The sequence below is a fragment of the Genypterus blacodes genome, unplaced genomic scaffold, assembly GCF_046128005.1.
Source record: "Genypterus blacodes isolate CSIRO-AG114 ecotype Tasmania unplaced genomic scaffold, CSIRO-AGI_Gbla_v1 ptg000112l_1, whole genome shotgun sequence".
Lineage (NCBI taxonomy): Eukaryota > Metazoa > Chordata > Actinopteri > Ophidiiformes > Ophidiidae > Genypterus > Genypterus blacodes.
In genome coordinates this window covers 1,374,176-1,395,113 of record NW_027466916.1, presented here as the reverse complement: position 1 = coordinate 1,395,113, position 20,938 = coordinate 1,374,176, and the positions used below count along the sequence as shown (strand labels likewise).

General features: G+C 45.2%; 1 protein-coding gene across 2 annotated transcripts; it reads left to right on the top strand.

Annotated features, from left to right (window-relative positions):
* LOC143009707 (filamin-A-interacting protein 1-like) lies at positions 1-20,792 on the top strand. 2 transcript variants are annotated; one of them, XM_076161782.1, is made up of 7 exons: positions 1-560; positions 8,679-8,788; positions 9,764-10,058; positions 10,695-10,868; positions 11,096-11,274; positions 16,601-19,406; positions 20,090-20,792. In XM_076161782.1, exons 3-7 carry the CDS (start codon positions 9,771-9,773, stop codon positions 20,294-20,296), a joined length of 3,654 nt encoding a protein of 1,217 aa, XP_076017897.1. In that variant the 5' UTR covers positions 1-560; positions 8,679-8,788; positions 9,764-9,770; the 3' UTR covers positions 20,297-20,792. The 2 variants fall into 2 exon arrangements, with proteins under 2 accessions (XP_076017897.1, XP_076017898.1); XM_076161783.1 differs by lacking the exon at positions 8,679-8,788.
* The last annotated feature ends 146 nt before the right edge of the window (positions 20,793-20,938 follow it).

Genomic DNA, 20,938 nt, shown 5'->3' with positions numbered 1-20,938 from the left:
CAGAGGGAGAGAGAGAGCGAGAGAGCGAGAGCGAGAGAGAGAGAGAGAGAGTGACAGAGAGAGAGAGAGACAGAGTGAAACAGTGACAGCAAAAGAGGGAGAGAGAGAGAGACAGAGAGAAAGCCACAGAGAGTGAGAAAGAGAAAGAGAAAGAGACAGAGAGAGACAGAGATAGACAGACAGACCGAGAGAGAGAGACAGCAAGAGACAGCGAGAGACAGACAGAGAGAGAGAGAGAGAGAGAGAGAGAGGGAGAGAGAGAGGTGTTGCTAGGCTGAACTACATAGGATGTGGGAGTGAAAGAGGGAGGAGAGAGAGAGAGAGAAAGAGGTTACAGTGCTCATTCCTCCCTGACCTAAGGAGGGGAGAGAGTGTGTCTGTGTGTGTGAGAGAGAGAGAGAGAGTGTGTGCGTCTGCAGTGATGGTTCTGGGCTTCACTCAGTAGCCAGTTGAGGCAGCAGACGTGGACAGACAGACGGACTTTAGGACTCTAGTGGATCGTTTCCCTCCTTCATCAGCTGGATCCTGGATTTAACCCTGGGGAGCTTTGACAGCAGCAGGTAAGTGAGCGTCTCCCGCCATGACACCACCGCTCTGCTCGCTCTGTGATGGGAAACAGCTGAGGACAATCATCAGCTCAGCAGCTGCTCAGGTTCAGGTGCCTGTTCTGAGCTGGGATCAGGTCTGAAAACCAACACAGATCCAGAGCGCAGGGAGAAAGAATGCTGTGTGTAGCTGCTGTGCATGAATGAAACAACTCTTCCCTGAGCCGCGTCACTACTTCACCATGCCTTTATACATTCAAATCATATGGATGTCTGCATTTTGCATGAATGAAACACACAAGGGAAGACAAGTGCAGCAGTTAGGAGCCAGGCGGCTTTGGCACTGCGACAGAGAGAAAGAAAGTAAGTGGATGAATCACACGTTTGTCCGTGAGTTCCATCTTTCATGTTGCTGTGTGAGTGAAGCCTTTGAGCATGAGAGCGTTTGTGCGGCGCTCGTGGGAAGAGGAGTCCACCTCTTCACCCGAGAACAGGGGCTGACGGTGTATCTGCCGCGCCGAGGACGTGGGAGACGGAGTACAAGACATCCATCTGCTTTATCAGTCCATGTGAAGGAAGTATGCAGTCACATGAACACACACACAGACACACACAGACACTGTTTACTCTCAACCTCACCCACAGGAGCAAACGCTTAGCACTCAGTAAGGCAGCTAGTGCAAACACACCAACACAAGTAGAAGAAGAAGAAGCCCACAAGTGCTTCCTCTGCTGCTTTGATGACGGTTAAGCTCCTGAATATTTATGAGCAGCAATTACGCAGAAAGGAATTCCATTTCATCGCCGTGAAGTCATCCGTCTGTTTGGAGGATGCAGATGGTTTGGGCTTGGGTTGAAAACGTGCGTCTGGTTTCCAGTGAAGGATCCCAGCGCAGGTGTGGCCCGAGCTGCTGTCAATGATCCCTATTGTTGGGTCGGGCCCCGCCGCCGTCCGGGGACTCGTGCAGGACGGCTGCAGCGTGAGCGGCCTCACCCTGACTGAGACTCGGTGGTGGGAGGATTGGTGGGGAGATGCTGCTGGTTTCAAATGTTTTGCACTTGTTCCAGCTTTGGTTGCCGTGCTCATCCTGCAGCGCGTCAGGAGCTGGGGGCGGGGAAATATACAGCCTTGGAAAAAGAATTGATTTTTGTTCTTAACGCAGACTGGGAAGTTCTCCGTCTCTGCCAAAGCAACATTGATTTTGGAGCTTGACTAAAAGTGCGTCAGCTTATCTCGTGACATGAGTCCGGTCTGATGTCACCTTGAGTTATTTCGCTGGGGGAAATAGTTTAAGTGTGAGGCGATGCTTCAGTTCCCAGCAGTGGAACGAGACACAGCTTTGGACGTTGCGCCGTCGCTTGGGGTTTTGTGCCTTTTTATTATGACACACTGTAAAGCAGAGTAATTGTGTCAAGAGGCGGTGGATGAACTTTGTCCCTTGGCCGTTTTAATAGTGGGAGGTGGAGTCGGTCACCCGCTGCTGCCAGTGGTCAGATTGTTTCCCAGAGGCCCTGCTGGCCTCAACAACAGCTGTCAGTGACACATGTATAGCTGCAGTCCTATAAGGGCCTCTGCTCATGAATGCCAGAAATGCAGCTTCGACGCATTTGGATATTTCGCAGAACAGTGGCATTTATAACTCAATCCTCCTTTGGTTTGAAAATAAGCCCTGAATCTCCCTAGCAACCCCAGATCATTTGATATGTCAAAGAGGCAAAGCGCACTCATTCTTTTAACATTCTTTGTATAAAACATCAAATTGCCGTCTTCATGCATGGCAGCTTATCTGGGTGCGAGTCATGGACGCCCACAGCCGCGTTCTCCAGCTGGTCCCGGGCAAACACGCACCCAGGCCAGAGTGTAAATGTAATCCCTCCCTCCAGCGTGTTCCCGGGCTGCTCCACATCTTCTCCCCCTGTTAAGACGTGGCCGGAATTCCTTCCCAGGTCGCCGTCCTGATTAGATACTCAAACCGTCCCAACTGGCTTCTTTCAGTGAGCGTCGGTTGTCCTCTGAGGTCGCCCTGATGTCCAAGAGTCTCTCACTCGGTCCATTTAACATGCACTTTGAAACTTTGATTAAGGCGGTAAATCGTTTCCTTGCCCTCCCTCATCCCAGACACCTCACACACTCTTTTGCAAACTGCCCCAGTGCTTCCCAGAGGTCGCCGCCTAATTAAACCAACAGAACGACATCATCTGCAAAGGGCAGTGATGACATCCTGAGATCACTGACCCGGGAGGCTCTGGAGATCCTTGGATTCCGTCCAGAGCGATTCAGTGACGGGGTACAGCCTCAGGGGATCTGGACATGATGTCATAATATTGGACCTGACGAGGCTCTGTTTTTTTTTTGGGAGTCCATAGAAGTGCAGAAATCCAGCCTCCCCCTTTCCTCACTCTTTTAAGGAAAGTGACATCATGGTGACTCTCTCTGTGGACATTGCGATGACAGTCAGACGCTGATGTCACCGTCTTGGAGAGGAGCGCTTGCTTATATTTACTGAACGCAGCGATGAGGGGACGACCAAACAATGAACTGTAATTTCACACAAGCGTTAGTCAGACAGAGTTCTTTAATTTGCTGCCATTTTACTCTCAATTCTGTCTTTGTTTCACACCAGACAATGGACCTCATTGTTTTCCTTTCCTGAAGAAAGTGAACGGTTGCAAAAGAGAAAAGTCTGCTCCTAACTCAAAAACAAAACAAATGATCATCCGCCGACTTATGTGATTGGGATTTGGAACAGAGGATTACATCAATATTACAAACCTGTGCCAACGAGCCGTAATGTGATGTGAACACTTCATTTGAATTCCCCATCCAGCCCTCAGAAGCATCTGGTTTATAAAGAATTAGCTCACGATGAAGTAACCCGCCCCTATACAGTGCATGTGAAGTATTACTAAATGCTGACAGACTCTTTAGAAACTACCGTAAGAAATGAAACTGTGACATTTGTTCTCTCAACACTCGCGACTAAACTTGTCTTTTCAACCGTAACCAAAGTTCAATCTTCACCATCTTCCACCAGGCCTGAGCTCCTGTCGCAGGATCTCATGGCGTTCAAAACATTCGGTTATCACATGTGGCTGACAGTGATTTTCCACTTAAAATGCCGTTAAATGTCTCTGATTTAATGCCAATCTGCAAAACTGCAAGCAATTTCCATCGGTGGGATTCCTCCCGGTGTGCAGACAAGACAAGACTTCAGACACATGGCCGACCCTGTGACATAGCATCACATCTGAGTCGGCTTCATCCATATGTCGCCTCGCTGTCTCTATTCATAGAACGGCCACAACTCGATCCGGGTTTAGATCTCCACGCCGTGGAGCCGATATCCACTCATGACATGACATCCACAGGAATCTGGTGCTTGATAAGTTTGGATTCAGCTTACAGAAACCCGGCCCGCGTGATTCAACAAACGGCGCTGCTGTAAGGAGACGCAGCCCCGCACTGGGGCCACAGCTGAACATGTTTAGCTCTCAGTAATAATAGAATAAATAACGGCAGTAATTCTGTGTATGAGAGATGGAAGCGAGTGTTCTGACGTTGCCGTTGAGCTGAGGAGTGACTCACGCTGCAGCTGCACCCGTCCATATGCTCGCTGTGGAGTTATGCTCAGGTTGCTGTGTGGTGCGACTGAGCGCTATATGCATGCTTCACACACACACACACACACACACACACACACACACACACACACACACACACACACACACACACACACACACACACACACACAGGGGTAATGTCACACCATGGAAGCAACTTGTGATAGCTGTTATATACGACTTCATGATAACAACTGCCAGCACCCAATCATGGATCCATCCTACACGTGACTCATTCAGGAAGTCCTGCAGCTGAGATGTTTATGTAGCAAAAAGTGTGTCGAGTGTGTTTGACCTTTTTTTGTTTAGGCCATTAATATGGGCCGTGAACCACCAACATTCTCCTTGGTTTGCTCATTAGAGAAACATTAACCGCTAAGGATCAGGTTAATGTGACATCAGGAGAATACTACAGGCTGAAACCCTCCACCTGCACCGACATGTTACTCCCACACGCCGTTCCAGCGCTACGCTGTTCGTCACGATGAGGTATTAATAGAAGCACAGTAAGACAAGCTGTAAATGCTTGAGTGTTTGTCCATGACAGGGACAGTGAGTTGAAAGATGGCGTGGGGGTGGACAGAGCACAGAAACAGCAAGCAGTGATAAAAGCAAAGAAAAGTTGCAGTACCGTTTCTGAAAAGTAAACGCTGTGAAGTGTTAGGGGTGAAAGGCACTCGCTTATCAAAAGTATTGTGAAGAGCTGGTAGGAAGTATTAAATAATGCTGTGTACCATCTGAAGAAGAAAAGGGTTAGGGTTATTAAATAGAGAAGGAAGAAGAATGAAGAATGAAAGGGAGCAAAGTACTGGTAAAGAAGTAAAGTCACTCGTACAGCTTTCAGACGGAACTGTTGTGGAGGAAAAGCTGAAAGTCTTCCAAAGTGAAGTACCAGTACTCAAGCGCAGTCATGGAGTAAAATGTGTGTGTGTGTGTGTGTGTGTGAGTCGATCTGAGCGGAGAGAGAACATCCTTCTCTGTTTATCTTTATCTCTGTTTAGCTCCTGGAACACGGCTCTGACCCTCAGAGGTCGCCGGCCGTCTGGGCTGGAACGCTCCGTCCTCCAGGAAGCTGCTGCGTCCACTCGCTCTCACTCACAGACGAACGCGCAGCTTTCCACATCCGATGGATTAATTTTTGAAATCTTATCCATAGCTAAAATTTTGATTGGAATTCCCACATCTTGGCAGGGCAGCGTGTTTTTCTAGTGCTTCTCAGACTCACTGGGTTTTGTCAGTTTCCTGTGTCGGTTGCCAGAATCCTGCTTGCTAAGATCATTTTTTTCTCGCTTCTTATTTAGTCACACATACAGAAACCAAAGAAGTGGGACCAAGTCATTGTTTGTTAAGTCATAAATAGGTCCAAGTCGAGTAACGCTGTTGTTTCTATAACGGCTTTATACAAATAGACAAAGGTTCATTACTTTCCAAATAAAAGATAGATTTTGACACAAATTCAGCATTTTATAAATCTGATATTTCTGAATCTACTCAATGTAAACATGAAGAAATATAACTCCAGCTGCTCTCAAGTTCATACTGGATTGTAAAGTGTCTGTAGTTGTCGTTGAGTCGCTGAGTTTAAAGCGTCTAACTTTAGCGCTGAGGTCCAGGAGCCACTTCAACATGTTAAAGCATCCTCACTGATAATGAAGTCTTATCTGACACGTGTCTCAGTCTGGACCAGAGCAGGAGCTACAAGGAAGAAATGGCAAAGGACAGAAAGTTTAAGACTTTAAAAGGAGTACAAATATTCAAGAATTTCAGATTGAGCTCATGTGAGAGTTGAATACAGGGTGAGTGGATGTTGTGTAAGATGACCAATCATCAATCAGCTCCTCCAAACCCATGGAGACACGATGAACTGGATAGGACACTCAAGGTCGTCATAGAAACAGGCTCGTTTCAGTGACCTCCCTAACTTGTTTCAAGTCCGATTTTGCTGACAAGAAGACGTAATAAAGATGGAATCACTCTAGAGAAATCAGTGATTCATCTTTGTGTGTAGATTCCAGATCTTTGAGTCTTGTTCTCGTCAGGGTATCTGCTGACTTGCTGACCACTGAAGTTTAACAGCCTGGTTTCTTCCTTTGGAATGTTTTGTGGGGCCTATAAATACTTGTATGTGACAGCTGGACTCGGTGGCCAAGGGCCGGCCTTGCCCAAAGCCATGGGATGGATTCTTTAAATTTAGGCTCAGGCTTTGACCGGGGCCTTGCTTGTTATTAGGCCACTCTGCCATTATTATTATTAGATGCTGGGCAATCAGTACCAAACAGACAATGGATCAGATGCCATGCATGTGTGTGTCAGGGGTCAGATTTAGGCTTATTGTCTTCTAGCTCGCCTTGATTTTCCATAATGGCAACTGGGAATGTCGCATGCCAGATTGGAATGTGGGCCACGTGGCTTTGGAATCCCCATTTGCTGTTCTGGGGAATTCACGACACTCAAGATCACAGTGAGCTGTCAAGGTTGGATCAAACACCGGAGACGCCATGATGGAATTTGATGGACAGAAGCAAAATTGAAGTTCTGGCAAACAAGGAGTTCTTAGGCATGACTGATGCCAGAGAAATGATGGTTATTATTTATTATTATCAGCAATAACTCTGTAGAAATGTATCCAGTTGTCAATCTGTGTTACTTGCACAGTATTGCGGTGCAGCATTGTGGCCCTGATGATTCATTACACAATCACATCATGTTAGAACGGCACTTCTTTCACCAGGACCGGGCTTGAGTAAACTAACACACGTCTAAATAGTTCAGATTTAATCCAGCAAGCAAAAAAGGGCTGAATGTTCATAGAAAAAAAGTGATTATTTGGGGGAAAATTGAGTAAAGAGTGATGATGTGAACTAACGTGAAATGAAGTGAAGTCACACAGATATCAACTTGATTAATAGGCTTGTTGTTTTAAAGGAGAATTTCATTTGGCAGCGACCAGGCTGCTATGAAAACGACTTCAGACCCTCTGTAACAAACCAAAAACAATATTTTTTATGTTGTTTCGGGCAATTTGAAAGAGACAAAGAACTTTCAGGGCACAGTCAGTAAGATTTACACGCAAACCCTATGCAACCTCTTCGCTCCAGCTATGACCTTGGGCAGATTTGACCCCGTTGGTACTTAGACTTAGGCTCTCACCCAACTCCAGTCCAAACACGCTGACGCCTGAGTGCCTCTGTCTGCTGAGTGGCACTGACAGCACAAACTGAAGCTGGCAGATACAGAAGCTTTTGCTGGAGTTTCATGGCTTCAGCCCAGAAATTAAAAATAAACTGTGAAGTGCCTAATTCGGTGTCGTGGATGGACCTGAGTAACCCTGCGTGACTCATTTACAGTATTGCACATGCTTAGTTGCGCTCATGCTCCAGCTATGCCCGTTTAAATGCCCTCCACTCCTCCACTCCTCCGTTATCCAAACTCTCTGGCACTGGTTGAATGGGGGCACTGCCACTTGTGCAGCCTGCTGTACTTTACTCAATGATAAGGAAGGCAGAATCTGAATCTAATAGTTGTTGATAGGGACGGAGGCACTGAAATGAGGCAGGAATGGCTTCTCTTTGTGGAACTGTGTGAACTGTGTGAACTTCCAGAGTAGGATAAGGACGCACTTGATATGTTAGTTAGTCTTCCATATATTTTTCTTTCTATGTGACCTGAGAGAGGCAACCGTTGCTATCTTACACCCTTTGCTTTTATGTGTCCGGGTCTTTTTCCTGGAAACCAGTGGGATTCAAAGAGATCGGTTTCAAGCGTCATTAGAAGTCGTCGGGGTCTAAACTCCACTGACCACTTCTGCGGAAGAAGATAAACATTTTCCTTTGAGGTGAACTGGAACCCATGATGGACTGGCTGCCAGAACTCTGTATGCTGCATATAGAGTCTAATCCCTCATAACAGCCAGTTCATGTAGAACATCTTGTTTTAATTTTGTAACATTGATTCAAATGGTTATTGATGTTCTTGGTCGCAGCGTTCCACCTTGGGCCTCTCAGATTGTCATAAACAGATTATTATGTGGATGAAGCTGTGTTTTGTGTATGTTACTGTGTGTATCCATGCATGCGTGTGTGTGTGTGTGTGTGTGACACAGAATCAGATTGTCTCAATACATGATTCATGGTCCTATGACATCACCTACAGAGGGGATTTTGGGAAGTCGGGGGTGTTATCTGTTTGCAATTAAAAAGTCATGTTGATGTCATATCTGAAACGGATCACAAAGAGCATGCTTGTTTGGTGTCCCAAGCCTGTTTGGTTGGGCCATTATGAAGCTTAAACACATACATATGCATGTGCAGCACTGGGATTCCAAGGCAACAGGGCTTGCTATGGAAACTTAAAGATGTTTAAATATTCATCCATGTAGCTTCTTCACTTTCATTGCCCTTAAGTGAATCTTAACCCTTTGAAAAGTCAAAACTATTCATGAAAAATAACAACAAATTGATTGACTTCTTTTTCCCACCATCACCATTTTGAGCCTTTGTTTTGTTTCCTCAGTCGGGAGAATCTCAAGGGACTTAAACCCCAAAACAACCTCAAGGCTGTAACAGACGTATGCAGGCATATAAAAACACATACTGGACGCTTTCAAACACACTCTAGCTGAGGTAAACACACACACACACATTTTTCAACCATGATGACGCACAGTGATGTTTGTGCTGAACGTGTGTGTACTGTAACAGCTCAATGTCACAGTGCGTTAAAACAATAAAGGCAATAGAGGCAAATAACACAGCCAACCGTTCAATAGATGATGTCACCATTCCACGTATTGTCAAACAGTATTGATGTAGCAAAATTAAATAGGAAAGTCTGTCATCAGTGGATTCATTTCCAGGACCTGGATAATGTGTTTGACTCAGACTTATAATGTCAGCAGAGAAGCTTAAAGCACCCATGGGTGCCACAAATGTGTCGGAGGGCTTCCAAACCGTCAACACACAGCGTGAGAGACACACTCTCTGTAGGGGAAGAGGGTGTGTTAGGAATCCACACACCTCCACTCACCATAAATACACACAGGCGGCGTGCTGAGTGATTATGCGCCATGAATATGAAGCCCAGATTAGGAACTGGGATGCTGGATGTTTACGCTGCCTAAAAGGAAGCGAGAGGAGTGATCTCCATTTCCTCACCCAGCTGTAATCCTTAGCTGTAATACTTTATGTGTGTTTGTGTGATGAAAGTGGGTCACCACAGCAGTGAATGGGGAGTTGCAATATGAAGACTCAGGGCCAAAGTCATAAAACTGCCTGTAAATCCTGTATACGCAGACAGAGTCCATGATGTTTTAATTGAAACTCCCAGCCACTCTCTCACTCTCTCACTCTCTCACTCTCTCTCTCTCTCTCTCTTTCTCTCTCACTCTCCTCTCTCTCTCCCTCTCTCTCTCTCTCTCTCTCTCTCTCTCTCTCTCGCTCTCTCTCTCTCTCTCTCTCTCTGTTGTAGTTACTATGGACAAAACTTGAGCGAGTGTACAAAGTTTTGATTATGTTTTTCTGATTAAAATGTAATAGAACAGCATGTATAAATGTGTCTGCTGTCTCTAATAAGTCCTTCCTCTTCTGTCTTTGGTTCAGGTAGAACATGAGGTCCAAAAGCAGTGGGGTTGAGAGCTCGGCCAATGGGGTTCTTGTTGTTTCCCAGGACGAAAATGACATCAACCATGAGGAGGAAGTGGGCCTGCCTGTGAAGAGCCTGAAGGTCAAAGTTCAGCTGAAAGAGGAAGAGGATAACGTGAAGGTGGAGGTGATATCTGACAAAGAGGAGTTACTCCTGGATTCCACAGAAGCTGGAGACCAAAAGCGAGACTTTGTGGACTTTTCCAAAGAGGATCTGCTGAAGCTGCTTGGGATCATGGAGGGAGAAGTCCAGGTGGGTTGGCAGCGTTGTAACAGCTCACACCCGTGTGTGTGGGCGGAGAGGGAAGACTCGCCCATAGTCTGAACAACTTCACCGCAACAAACCCAAGCTCGATCTAATCTGATTTATTTATTTCCCTTTTTTCCTTCTTTCTTTCTTTCTTCCTTTTATTTATTTTCTTTTTCTCTTTAAAAATTATTATTAGTTTTAATCGTAAGGAGAGAGGAGATAAGAAAGTGATCTAAACTTTTAGATTACATTTTATTTTGTGAAGCATGTTTTTCTGTCTGTAGGCTGTGACACCGTGGTGGCTACTCTATCTCTTTGACCTTTGACCTGCCTTGAATTTAACGATCAAGTTCACGCTTTTAGAAACGCTGGTCAAAGTGAACCTCACTGTGCATGAAAAGAGAAGGTAGCTCGCTTTGGACTGAGTCAAACTGTCATTTATGTAACACAACAGCGCCATCTCGTGGTTAGAAATGATAAACAACAACCTGCCTGTGAACACAACGAGGTCAGAAATCAATAATGTAAAGATAAATGAATCAAATCTCTGTTTGTGGTAATAACATATGAGGGCATTTCTGACACAGTCAACATTGTTGTCATGTGTGTACGTCTGATGGTACCCATGTGTGTTTTCAGGCAAGAGAAGATGTTATAGGCATGCTGAAGTCCAAACAGACGCTTCCGGATGCCCTGGAGTCGCGCTACGGCTCTGCGGGCCCCGGCTCGGCCCTGCAGGCCCTACAGAGGGACGATGTCATCACTGGCACCAAGCCAAGTAACCACAGCGTCTACAACCAACCTCTGGCTGAGGTCAGCTGACTTACTGTTATCATCCTCATCATCAAGTCTGAGTGACTTCCTTTCCTTCCTTATCATCATATTTCTTTTCTTCTCACTTTCCTTGTTTCCTGCCTTCTGTCATTCTTTCTTCCCCTCATTTGATCTCTTGTTTGTCCTTCATTTCCTTTGTTTTGTTTGCCCTGCCTGTGTGTTTGCATGTATTTACGTGCCCCTGTGTGTGTGTGTGTCTCCCTCAGCTGGAGCGGCTGCAGGAGAAGCATAAGGACACGTACCGCAGGATGCTCGGTCAGCTGCTGCTGGCTGAAAAGTGTCACCGCCGCACCGTGCAGGAGCTGGACTCAGAGAAACGCAAACACGCCGACTACATGAACAAGAGCGACGACTTCACCAACCTGCTGGAGCAGGAGAGAGAAAGGTGAGGAGGTGAGGGACGGACCTAGACAACTAAGACAACCTAGAGACCTCAGCAACTTTCTAATCAGTGAAAGTGATAGTGAAAATTCTGAATACAGGGTGAAAGTATTTAACACACAATTTCTCTCCACCTTTTAAGAGAATCAGACTCTTTAGAGACAATTATAAACAAAAACCTCTCACTTAGATGTGGATGTCGGCAGTATGGGAGCTGAGGTTTAACTTTAATGTGCCTGCATCAGATCATTTGGCAGTCAAATCTGCAGGCCAAGCGAAGGTTAAGATGATGCAATCCATAAACATTTACTTTAACAATATGCTGGGATTGTAAATAGATTTTGAATGACATTATTGTTAGGAGTATTTTGTGCACCATATATCAAAATACAGGTCAATCCTTGTAATAACATACACATCAGTATTCTACATATATGGAAAAAGAAGATTTGTTTTCATGTAAATATGACCATACTGTGTAGATTAAATGTCTGGCTGTGTACTCTGCTAAAACACTATGCAAATACACATGTGCTGCATGTGGGGAATGCACTGGCAAGGAGGTGGAAGGTGGAGGAGTTGTGCAATGGAAAACAGGTGAAAGGAGAAGAGGAGGAGGAGGAAGGAGCGAGTGAAAACATGAATTAGAGCAGCAGGTTGACTGATAAAAACATGGTGGAGCGTAAAGTGAATCCAGAGTGATAGAAAGACAGAGACGGCGGGGAGAACGTGTGAAAGATGGAGGAGTGAAGGAGAGGGCGGGGGGGTTAAAGTGATAACCTTACATACCTTAGTTTGACGGCGGAGGAGGGAGAGGAAGAGCGGCGAGTGTACTGGAAATAGTAAGCAAGGAAGAGGTCAAGCCGGGTTTGCTGTGGGAAAGAGTGAGGTCAGAGGGCGAGAGGCCAGTGGACGGATGAAGAGACAGAGAGAAAGGACGGAGTGCAGCTCTCATGACATCATCTCAGCGTGGGGCCACTCGCTGAGGTTTGGCCTCTTGGTCAAGAGGGGACACACAGAGAGGGGATACAGACACGCACTGCTCATGTGTGTGGGTGTGTCTGAAGAGGGCCCCAGAGATCAAAACGTGCTTGGGTTGCATGTGTGTATGTATGTGTGTGTGTGTGTGTGTGTCTGTGCATGAGCATGTCTGTTCATGTATTCATGAATTTGTTAGCCAATGAGGAGGGAGGCCCCCCTTATTAAACTACTCACACATGAAAGGCTTCAGTCGCTCTGTTGTTGGCTAAGGGACGTTTCCCATCCAGCAGCACATGGTGTCTGTCCTGCTGCAGAGCTTCAGCTTTCAGGACACCAGACCTTTAGATTCAGATACAGGATTCAGAATACTGAATTTTAACCCATTATTATTATTATCATTAGAGTGTTAGAGTGTTTTCCTAGTTGGCAGTGCATGTATTGTATAAGAGCTGAGAACAGGGATGTTAGTGTGTGTGTGTGTGTGTGTGTGTGTGTGAGTGTAATGTATATGGCCTGTCATCTGCAGAACAGACCCGAGGTCAGTTATAAGCTGCATTTCATAAACTGTCAGAACTTCAAACACAGCAGTTGGCCGCTTTGACCCAGTGAAGACACACGCTGCCTCTCTTGCTTTAACGTTTACTGCGAGACACAGGAAGCAGACCATGGAAGCTAAATCACCGCCATGACAATCGAGCTGCCATCACACCCTGTGGGAGTGAGTGGGGAAACAAGAAGCATATCTCAGCTGTGCTCTTTTGACTTGGACTTCCGAGACAGGGGAAGAGGATTCATGGGATTTAAAACGTTAAAAAGTCTTTCTTTAACTCAGTTTTCATTGTAAATCAGTGTGGCTTAAGAAAACCAAGGGGCCTTTTGTCAACTTACAGTATTTACAGCAAAACTTCAACTTAACATCAAAGTAAATGTGCGTGCAAAACACATCTTTTAGGATTCCCTGTGGGCCAAAACATAATGTGTGTGCAGGTGTTTGGTTTGAGCGACATTAAACTGAGGTTAACCCCTACATACATCTAACCTCAAGCAAAATGTATGCACAGGTGAATGCAGAGGTAGAGGAGAAGGGAAGTGAGTAGAAGGCCTTTAGGCGTAGGACTGAATGTACACGGTGAAGTCCAAACATGAGATTCAAACGCCCGGACAGTTAAACCTGCATCTTAGCTCTGAAACATGTTGCAGAATTCACAGCTGATCTTACAGGCACTACAGGGGTGACCTCCTTCTAACGCCAGGTAGTTTCCAGCAGGTCGCTGGGCTCGTGCACATGCCGACCTCTGTCACCCCACAGAGAGCGTGAAGGGGCTGAGTTCCTCTTCGTCAGGCTCTCTCAGCACCCGCAGAACCCAAAATAAGACCATAGAAGGACACAAAACTGTTCAGGATCACCGTTAGACTTAAAGTCATTAAGGGTCGGGACAGGAGAAGGAGGTGTGTAAACAACTTTCCTTTGCACGCACATGCTGTGTACTCATACACCCTCAACACATACGCACACCTAGACAAACACACCCCGTAGCGGCCGTGTCTGCTGCTCTGCTATTTTGACATCCACTCTCACAGGTGAGGAGGAAGCATGTCATCATCCCGCCGTGTTCTATCAGATCTGTGTGAGGGCGAGGACAGAAAAGTCAAAGGTCCTTTGCCAAAACCCCCCGTAGGAATGCAGAAGATGGGCACCCAGACAGACACGATGCCTCTGACTGGGTGCCATCAGCTACTAGCACCCGCTCACATGAAGAAGTGTAAATATTGACCTGCTGTGGTGGTATGTGCACTGATTAACCTGAAGAAACATCTCCCATTCCCAAAGGGTGTTTCAAAGAGAGGGTAAGGTCACGCACACAACGCAACAGCAGATCTCCAGCCTACTCGTGGAGTTATTCAAACGGAAAAGTGAGACGACCGTGTGACTTCTTTCAGGTCATTTTGGAACTAAAACATAATAATAATGTATAAGACCATTACGAATTCCTTCAAATGGCCCAATGTCTACTTACCTTCTGATTCCTTTCTTTTAACAGCACATTAATATTATGCGTCTCACGCTATCACTTTGGCTCCCTCGCTTCACACTTAATGTTTTTTCTCTGTCAAGAAAGGTCATTACTGTAGAACTCCATGTTTTGACAGCTTTCTGGCAAGTCTCGTCTCCTTCAATTGTCGGCCCCTTGACGCAGATGGGTTGCAGCGCCTCTGAGCAAATTCCCCAGGAAACATGGGATGAAATGTTCCATGATGATATAAGCACACACATCACACCTGTGCATTTGCTTAAGAGAATGTGTTTAACTTTCCTACAGTTGTGTTTTGGTGATTTAGTTTTTTTTTGTCCGAGAACTGAGATTAAAAAAAAAATAACTACAGTATATTGAAACACTAACATGCAGTAGGCAAGACAAACTAATGTGGATATTGTCTGTAGTTGTTCTCTTCACTTTCTAAATTGTATAGACTCAACTTGATCACTGGCGCTAATTACCGCTGACATCATCAGTTTGACCTTTATGTGGAAGTCATTTGAAAGTGCAAATTGCTACGGTGTGGGTGACATCTGACTGTGTAGTGTGTGTGAATGTCAAGAGCGGCACTCACAGATGGACGTTTCTCTTACACAGTAGTGGGCCACACTAACCCTCTGCAACGTAGTTCTGCAGGTAATAAGAGAGAATGTTTACAAAAAGAAGCGACTATTTTTAGAGGCTTAATTGAGTGCATCCTCAGAGATAAAGGCCAAATTCGGGGATGATGTTGAGCTCAGTCCTCTTTTTTGATTCCCACTGTGGTTTTGTCAATGACTCATCAACTGTAATGGTGCAAGACATCAGTTTGAGCGTAACACCTCATAAAACCCTTGTCATGGTTTCATTCCGTCCTTCCTGATCATCATCATCCCTGGGGAGCCGTTTTTGCTCATCCATAACTGGTTTCCTCATCACATGTAGCGCTTGCATGGAGACTTACTCTCATCCGGTTTTCCCCCCAAGTGGAACTATAGCAGAAATGTTCTGCTGTCTTCTATACCTGTGAGATTATAGCTTCCTGTCTGCGGAGACAATTTCCTCTGCACTTTGGCAGGTGGACATATAATGCTCCATTTGCATCAAACTTGCATCAAACTCATTTTTATTCAGCGATCGTATTTCTAGGGAAGATGTCAGCGTGCTGTGTTTTCACAATGCTGCGAGCAAGTTTTGCTTATGAAATGTTCTTTGTAAGCAAAGCTGTTTGTAGATGTTTCCCCTCCTGCATGCCATATTTTATGAAAACATGAAAATTGGGGGGAGTTTTGCAGAGCACTCCTCCTTTGGCGAGGGTCCCACCCCCTTCACACAGTCCAAAGCAGAGCTGCACACACACTCTCATACAAACATTTCTGCTTTATATGGCTGAGGTGACATCATTCACTGCAGGTCCAGTCTGTATGTATTCTACTTACCTTTCATTGTCCTGATGACTTGCTTGGAGTGTGACTGTGGACAATCTGTGGAAAAGGAGGCTACTGCTGCTTTTCATGCATTCTCAGTGGATTTTGTAAAAAAAAAATATTTCTACATGTAGTACATCCACAGTGGGTAAGTTTTTAATGGCACTTGTTTTGAAATGTTTGAGGTGCTGTGTTGCTGTTTGTAATTATAGATGAAGCTCACATTTAAAATGTGTCTAAGCTGTACAAGAGGATTTGCTTTGTTCTACTGGTGCCTACAATCAATTCGGTTTGTTTTGCAATGCAAATATGTTCCAATTGAATATTCTATGAGCTCGCTTCTGGAAGTGCGCAGGCAAGCAACGCAACTTTGCATTCAATCTGCTTTGCATGCATTCTGCTGGAGTCTGTAATGAGAATGGGCATGAGCAGCATAGAAAGAAGCTAAGAGAAAAGGAGACCACTCGGTGAGGGGGCGTTCAACTTTCACTCACAGTTTGTGTTCTTAGTCTCGATATCATCAATAAGGATGGAAATCGACGTGTTTGGCAGTTGTAGTGTACAGCTTTGCCAGTTCTCCCTCTAGGGACATGGATAGCAACTAATCCGACTGTTAAGTATTTTATGTTTAACCTTTTTTATATACTTTGTAGCAAATGAGATCTGTCACTGTACTATATACTTATGATGAAATATTATGGTATTATCAGAAACATGTCCTAGATTCTTTAAAGCTGTTTGTGTGGTAAAATGTTGCATTATTTACCTTTGTACTAGTTTAAAGTAATAGCAATGATTTCATGACGACTGAAAGACAACTAAGATAAAAATGTAACATATCAGCTTAAAGATAAATAAAGAGATAAATTAATGCTTTAATGATTTCTTCTCTGCTCCTTTTTAGACTTAAAAGGTTGCTTGAGAACGAGAAAGCTTACCAGGCACGAAAGGAGAAGGAGCATTCTAAACGTCTGGCCAAGGTGCGTGAGGAGCTGGTCAAGCTAAAATCCTTTGCCCTGATGCTGGTGAATGAGCGCCAACAGCACCTGGACCAGATGGACCAACAGAGCCAACGTGTCCAGGAACTCAGCCAGCAGCTACAGCAGCGGGAGCAGGCTCTGAGTGAGGTCAGCGGGCGTGCTGAGGAGGATGGACACAGGGTGCTGAGCCTGGAGACTGAGCTGAAGGAGAAATCAGCCAAGTTCAGCCAACAGCACGAGGAGATGGCTGCCAAACTGGCGAGTCAGGAATGCAACAACCGGCAACTTAATTCCAAACTCTTAGGTCTTACTCATAAAGTGGAGGAGCTAGAGGAGAGCAACACGACCTTGAGGAAAACTGAGGAGGAACTCCATGAGCTAAGGGAGAAAATTAGCAAAGGGGAGAGCGACAGCTCCAACTTAATTGCTGAGTTGGAGAACCTGAGGAAGAGGGTGCTGGAGATGGAGGGGAAAGATGCGGAGATAACGAAAACTGAAAATCAATTTAAAGAGCTGAGGAAGAGGTTACAAGAGGAAGATAGTAGGAGCAATGACCTGAAGCTGGATGTGGAGAAGCTCCACGAAAGAATGATGGAGCTAGAAAAACTTGAGGACGCGTTCATCATCAGCAAGGCTGAGTGCACTCAGTTACACAGTGCTCTGGAGAAGGAGAAAGGTCTGAGCAAAGAGCTGTCAGATGAAGTCGTATCGCTCAGGATCCGCATGAAAGAACTTGAATCTTCTGAACTACGGTTAGAAAAGTCCGAGCTGAGCCTTAAGGATGACATGAGTAAGCTGAAGACGCTGACTGTTGCTTTGATGGATGAACGAAAATCCCTGATGGAAAGAATGAAGTCAGATGAGAAGAAAAAGGAAGAGTTGGGTATGCTGGTCAAAGTGGAGCAGGGTAAGGTTATGGAGGTGACTGAGAGACTGATCGAGGAGAGCAAAAAGCTCTTAAAGTTGAAGTCAGAGATGGAAACCAAAGTCGAGACTCTAACCATTGAAAATGTCGATTTTAACTCCAAGCTGGCTAATGAGATGGATAAAAACAAAGATCTTACCTCTAAAGTCAGTCAAATGAAAAAGAAGTTAGATGGATTGGAGCAGACAGAAAAGCTATCAATGAAGAATTCAGTGAAATGTGAACTGGGGAGACTGGCTGACCCTGCTAAACGAGAGGACAACAAAGTGAAGGAACTGACCTTTGAAATTGAGCGCCTGAAAAATCGTCTGAAACAACTTGAAGTGGTGGAGGGTGATTTGATCAAGACAGAGGATCAGTACGACCTGTTAGAGAAAAGGTTCATAACTGAACAAGACAAAGCCAACATTCTCTCCCAGCAGGTGGAGGAAATGAGGAGTCAGATAGCAAGGAACAAAGCAATTGAGAAAGGGGAGGAAGAGAGCCAGGAAGTAGACCTCCGACAGAGATGCAAGAGAGAGGAGATCAAGACCAGAGAACTGCAGGCTGATGTTGGGGCACTCAAGGAGAAGATCCATGAACTGATGCACAAAGAGGACCAGCTTTCTCAGTTGCAAGTAGACTACTCTGTCCTACAGCAGAGGTTCTTGGAAGAGGAGGAAAAAGCCAAGAACATGAGCACTGAAGTTTTCCATCTCACCAAAGAGCTAGAGGTAGCAAAGCGTCATAGCCGAGCACTGCGGCCAAGCTTGAATGGGAGGAGGATGGTGGATGTTGCTGTGACGTCCACTGGAGTACAGACAGAGGTATCAACTGCTGGGGCCGCAGAGGACGACACCCCAGCTGGATTTATCAGGAAGTCTGTCCAAGAAGAGAATCACATCATGAGCAATCTCAGGCAGAAGTGTCTGAGGAAGCCAACAGAAAAAAATAGCACTATTGAGCGCTGTCATTCTTCTGGCAGCGACATAGGCATAAAGAAATCCTGGATTCCCTGGATGAGGAAAAAAGACAACACTCCTCATGAGACTAACCTGGAAAAACAGCTGCACATTAACGGAACTCCTCTGCACTCTGAATTGACCATGTCCCAAAAGCAAGGGCAGCCTTTACACATCAGAGTAACACCAGACCACCAGAACAACATAGCTACTCTTGAGATCAGCAGCCCCACGGCTGCAGATATTTTCTCCAACTCAGCTCCCCTCAGCCCCAACCCATCACAACTTAAACCCAAAATCACAATCATTCCCGCCCACTCTGCTGCCCAGAGGGTGAGGTCCACCACTGGGCCTCATGGCCCTGAAAGAGCAAAGTCGCCAGTTACCATCACAACTATATCCAGAGCCAAGTCTCCAGAGAGTAGCCGGGTGTCCTACTCAGCCTCAGGGAGACCCATGTCCCCTGTCTCTATTATGACAGTCAGCACTGCTGTAATGCCAGAGGCATCTGCTTCTCCAGAGCCTCAAGAGATGACACTGGGCCGAGCTGTGTTCAAGGTTACTCCTGAGAAGCAGATGGTCCCAGTCCCTATAAGAAAAGGCCACAATAACAGCAGCATCATCACCACCACTGATGACAACAAGATCCACATCCATCTAGGCAACAGCATGAACCCAAAGATGGTAGTCAGGCCAGTGGCTTCTGTGACAGAGAACAAGGAGATGACCTTATCAACTGGGACAGTGCTGCGCTCGCCCCGCCAAATCACCACCACTGCCTCCAGAAGTACACAGAGTAAAGTGACGAGCAGTATTACCATTACCCCGGTCACATCCACCTCTTCCAGACCAACACAAAGCCTGGTAAGTAGAACTCAAGCTACATCTAAATTCATTGCTTTAATGTTATTGCTGATTCCCAATTAGAAAGTCTCTATGACAACCCAGAGGATGACATTAGCTGAGAGGAGGGAAATTGTGCTTCAGATCACAAGTTTTCCTGGTTACTTGTTACCTTGTTCTGTTTAACTGCTAGGAAGCAATGTTGGGGAAGTAGGCAGCACTGTGGCTGTTTCAGTCAACCTTATAATATGCTCTTTGTGGCTCAGATGATAGCGTGACAGGAATGGACCTATGAACAGGCTTCAGCACAGCGGAGCTAATGATGTGGCATCTTGCCATTTTGCTACACTCAGGCTGTAATTTATAGCTGTTATGCAGTGTTTACATTCACAAACAGCCACACACTGCTCAGTGCCCCCTTGCTGACACAAAACAGCGCCAGTACAGCACACTGAAACCTGGCCTGGGTAAGCACTCACCCGCTGGGATTGAAGTGGAAGAATGAATAAATATTTACATTTTTCATTCACACGGTTCCTTTAATGCATATGATCAGTTACATTGTTTACAGATTCAGAATTCCCCATTCCTATCATGGGTTGTGCCCCTTTTCTATTGTTTATCCCTTATATTCCCTTCAAATCTGTTCCTTTCTTCATTCTCCTGTCTGAAAAACTATCCTCTGTCTAACCATTATCCAACAGCCTGGGCATGACGCCCAACCACCTCGCACAGGGCTGACCCGCATCCCAATGTCCAAGAGCTTGAAGACGGGAAAGACTGTGCTGGGAACTCTGGGGATCTCAGGTGGCGTCAGGCTGGAGTCACGAGCAGAGAGTCAGTCTATGAGGATAGAAGTGAAGAAAACTACATTGAATGGCAATAACTTTCAAAATGGTGGCAAATGTTGATGTACAATGAAAATAAATGGGTCACAGTAATTAACCAGAATGCATCATAAAGGTGCTCAGGTAAAGCACTAATGAGACACCCATACATATCTAACCACGGTGCTACATAGAGACTATGACCTATGATCTATCCTTACATTAAAGGTTAATGTGGAATTTCATAGCAATTAAATTTCTGAATTTAATTTTTCTTATGGCAAAGCCTCTTGTATTTATCCATTTCATATCCATCACTTAGGAGACATATTCCTTGTATTTACGGTGTGTATTTTGGTTTGGGATTTGGGTTAAATATTTTGTCAAACTATGCTGCTACTAACTGCAATGTGTGGTTGTGTCTTTTCATATAATGACTGTGTTGATATATGTTGTAAAGAATTTGTTATAATATAGGTCAACATACTGCTTTCATGTAAGTGGTTTATTTTTTTCTGTGAATAATTTGTACTGAAATTTATTTGAAATAAAGCTGAAATTGAAAAAGGAAGGCTGAATGCTCATTCAAGATGTCTGAAATCAAGCAACACAAAGTGAAGAGGATTGTGTTCATCTTTGTCAATAACCAAGACCTGCAACGTGACTGAATTAACGATATAAAAAGACTAAACAAATACAAAATACAGAAATATAAATAAAAAATGG

What these genes read in the sequence shown, in the direction of transcription:
- LOC143009707 (XM_076161783.1), top strand. Translation starts at nt 9,771, where the DNA reads ATGAGGTCCAAAAGCAGTGGGGTTGAGAGCTCGGCCAATGGGGTTCTT. An exon ending in TCATGGAGGGAGAAGTCCAG is followed by an intron (nt 10,059 to 10,694) that starts GTGGGTTGGCAG and finishes GTGTGTTTTCAG; the next exon opens with GCAAGAGAAGATGTTATAGG. An exon ending in CTGGAGCAGGAGAGAGAAAG is followed by an intron (nt 11,275 to 16,600) that starts GTGAGGAGGTGA and finishes GCTCCTTTTTAG; the next exon opens with ACTTAAAAGGTTGCTTGAGA.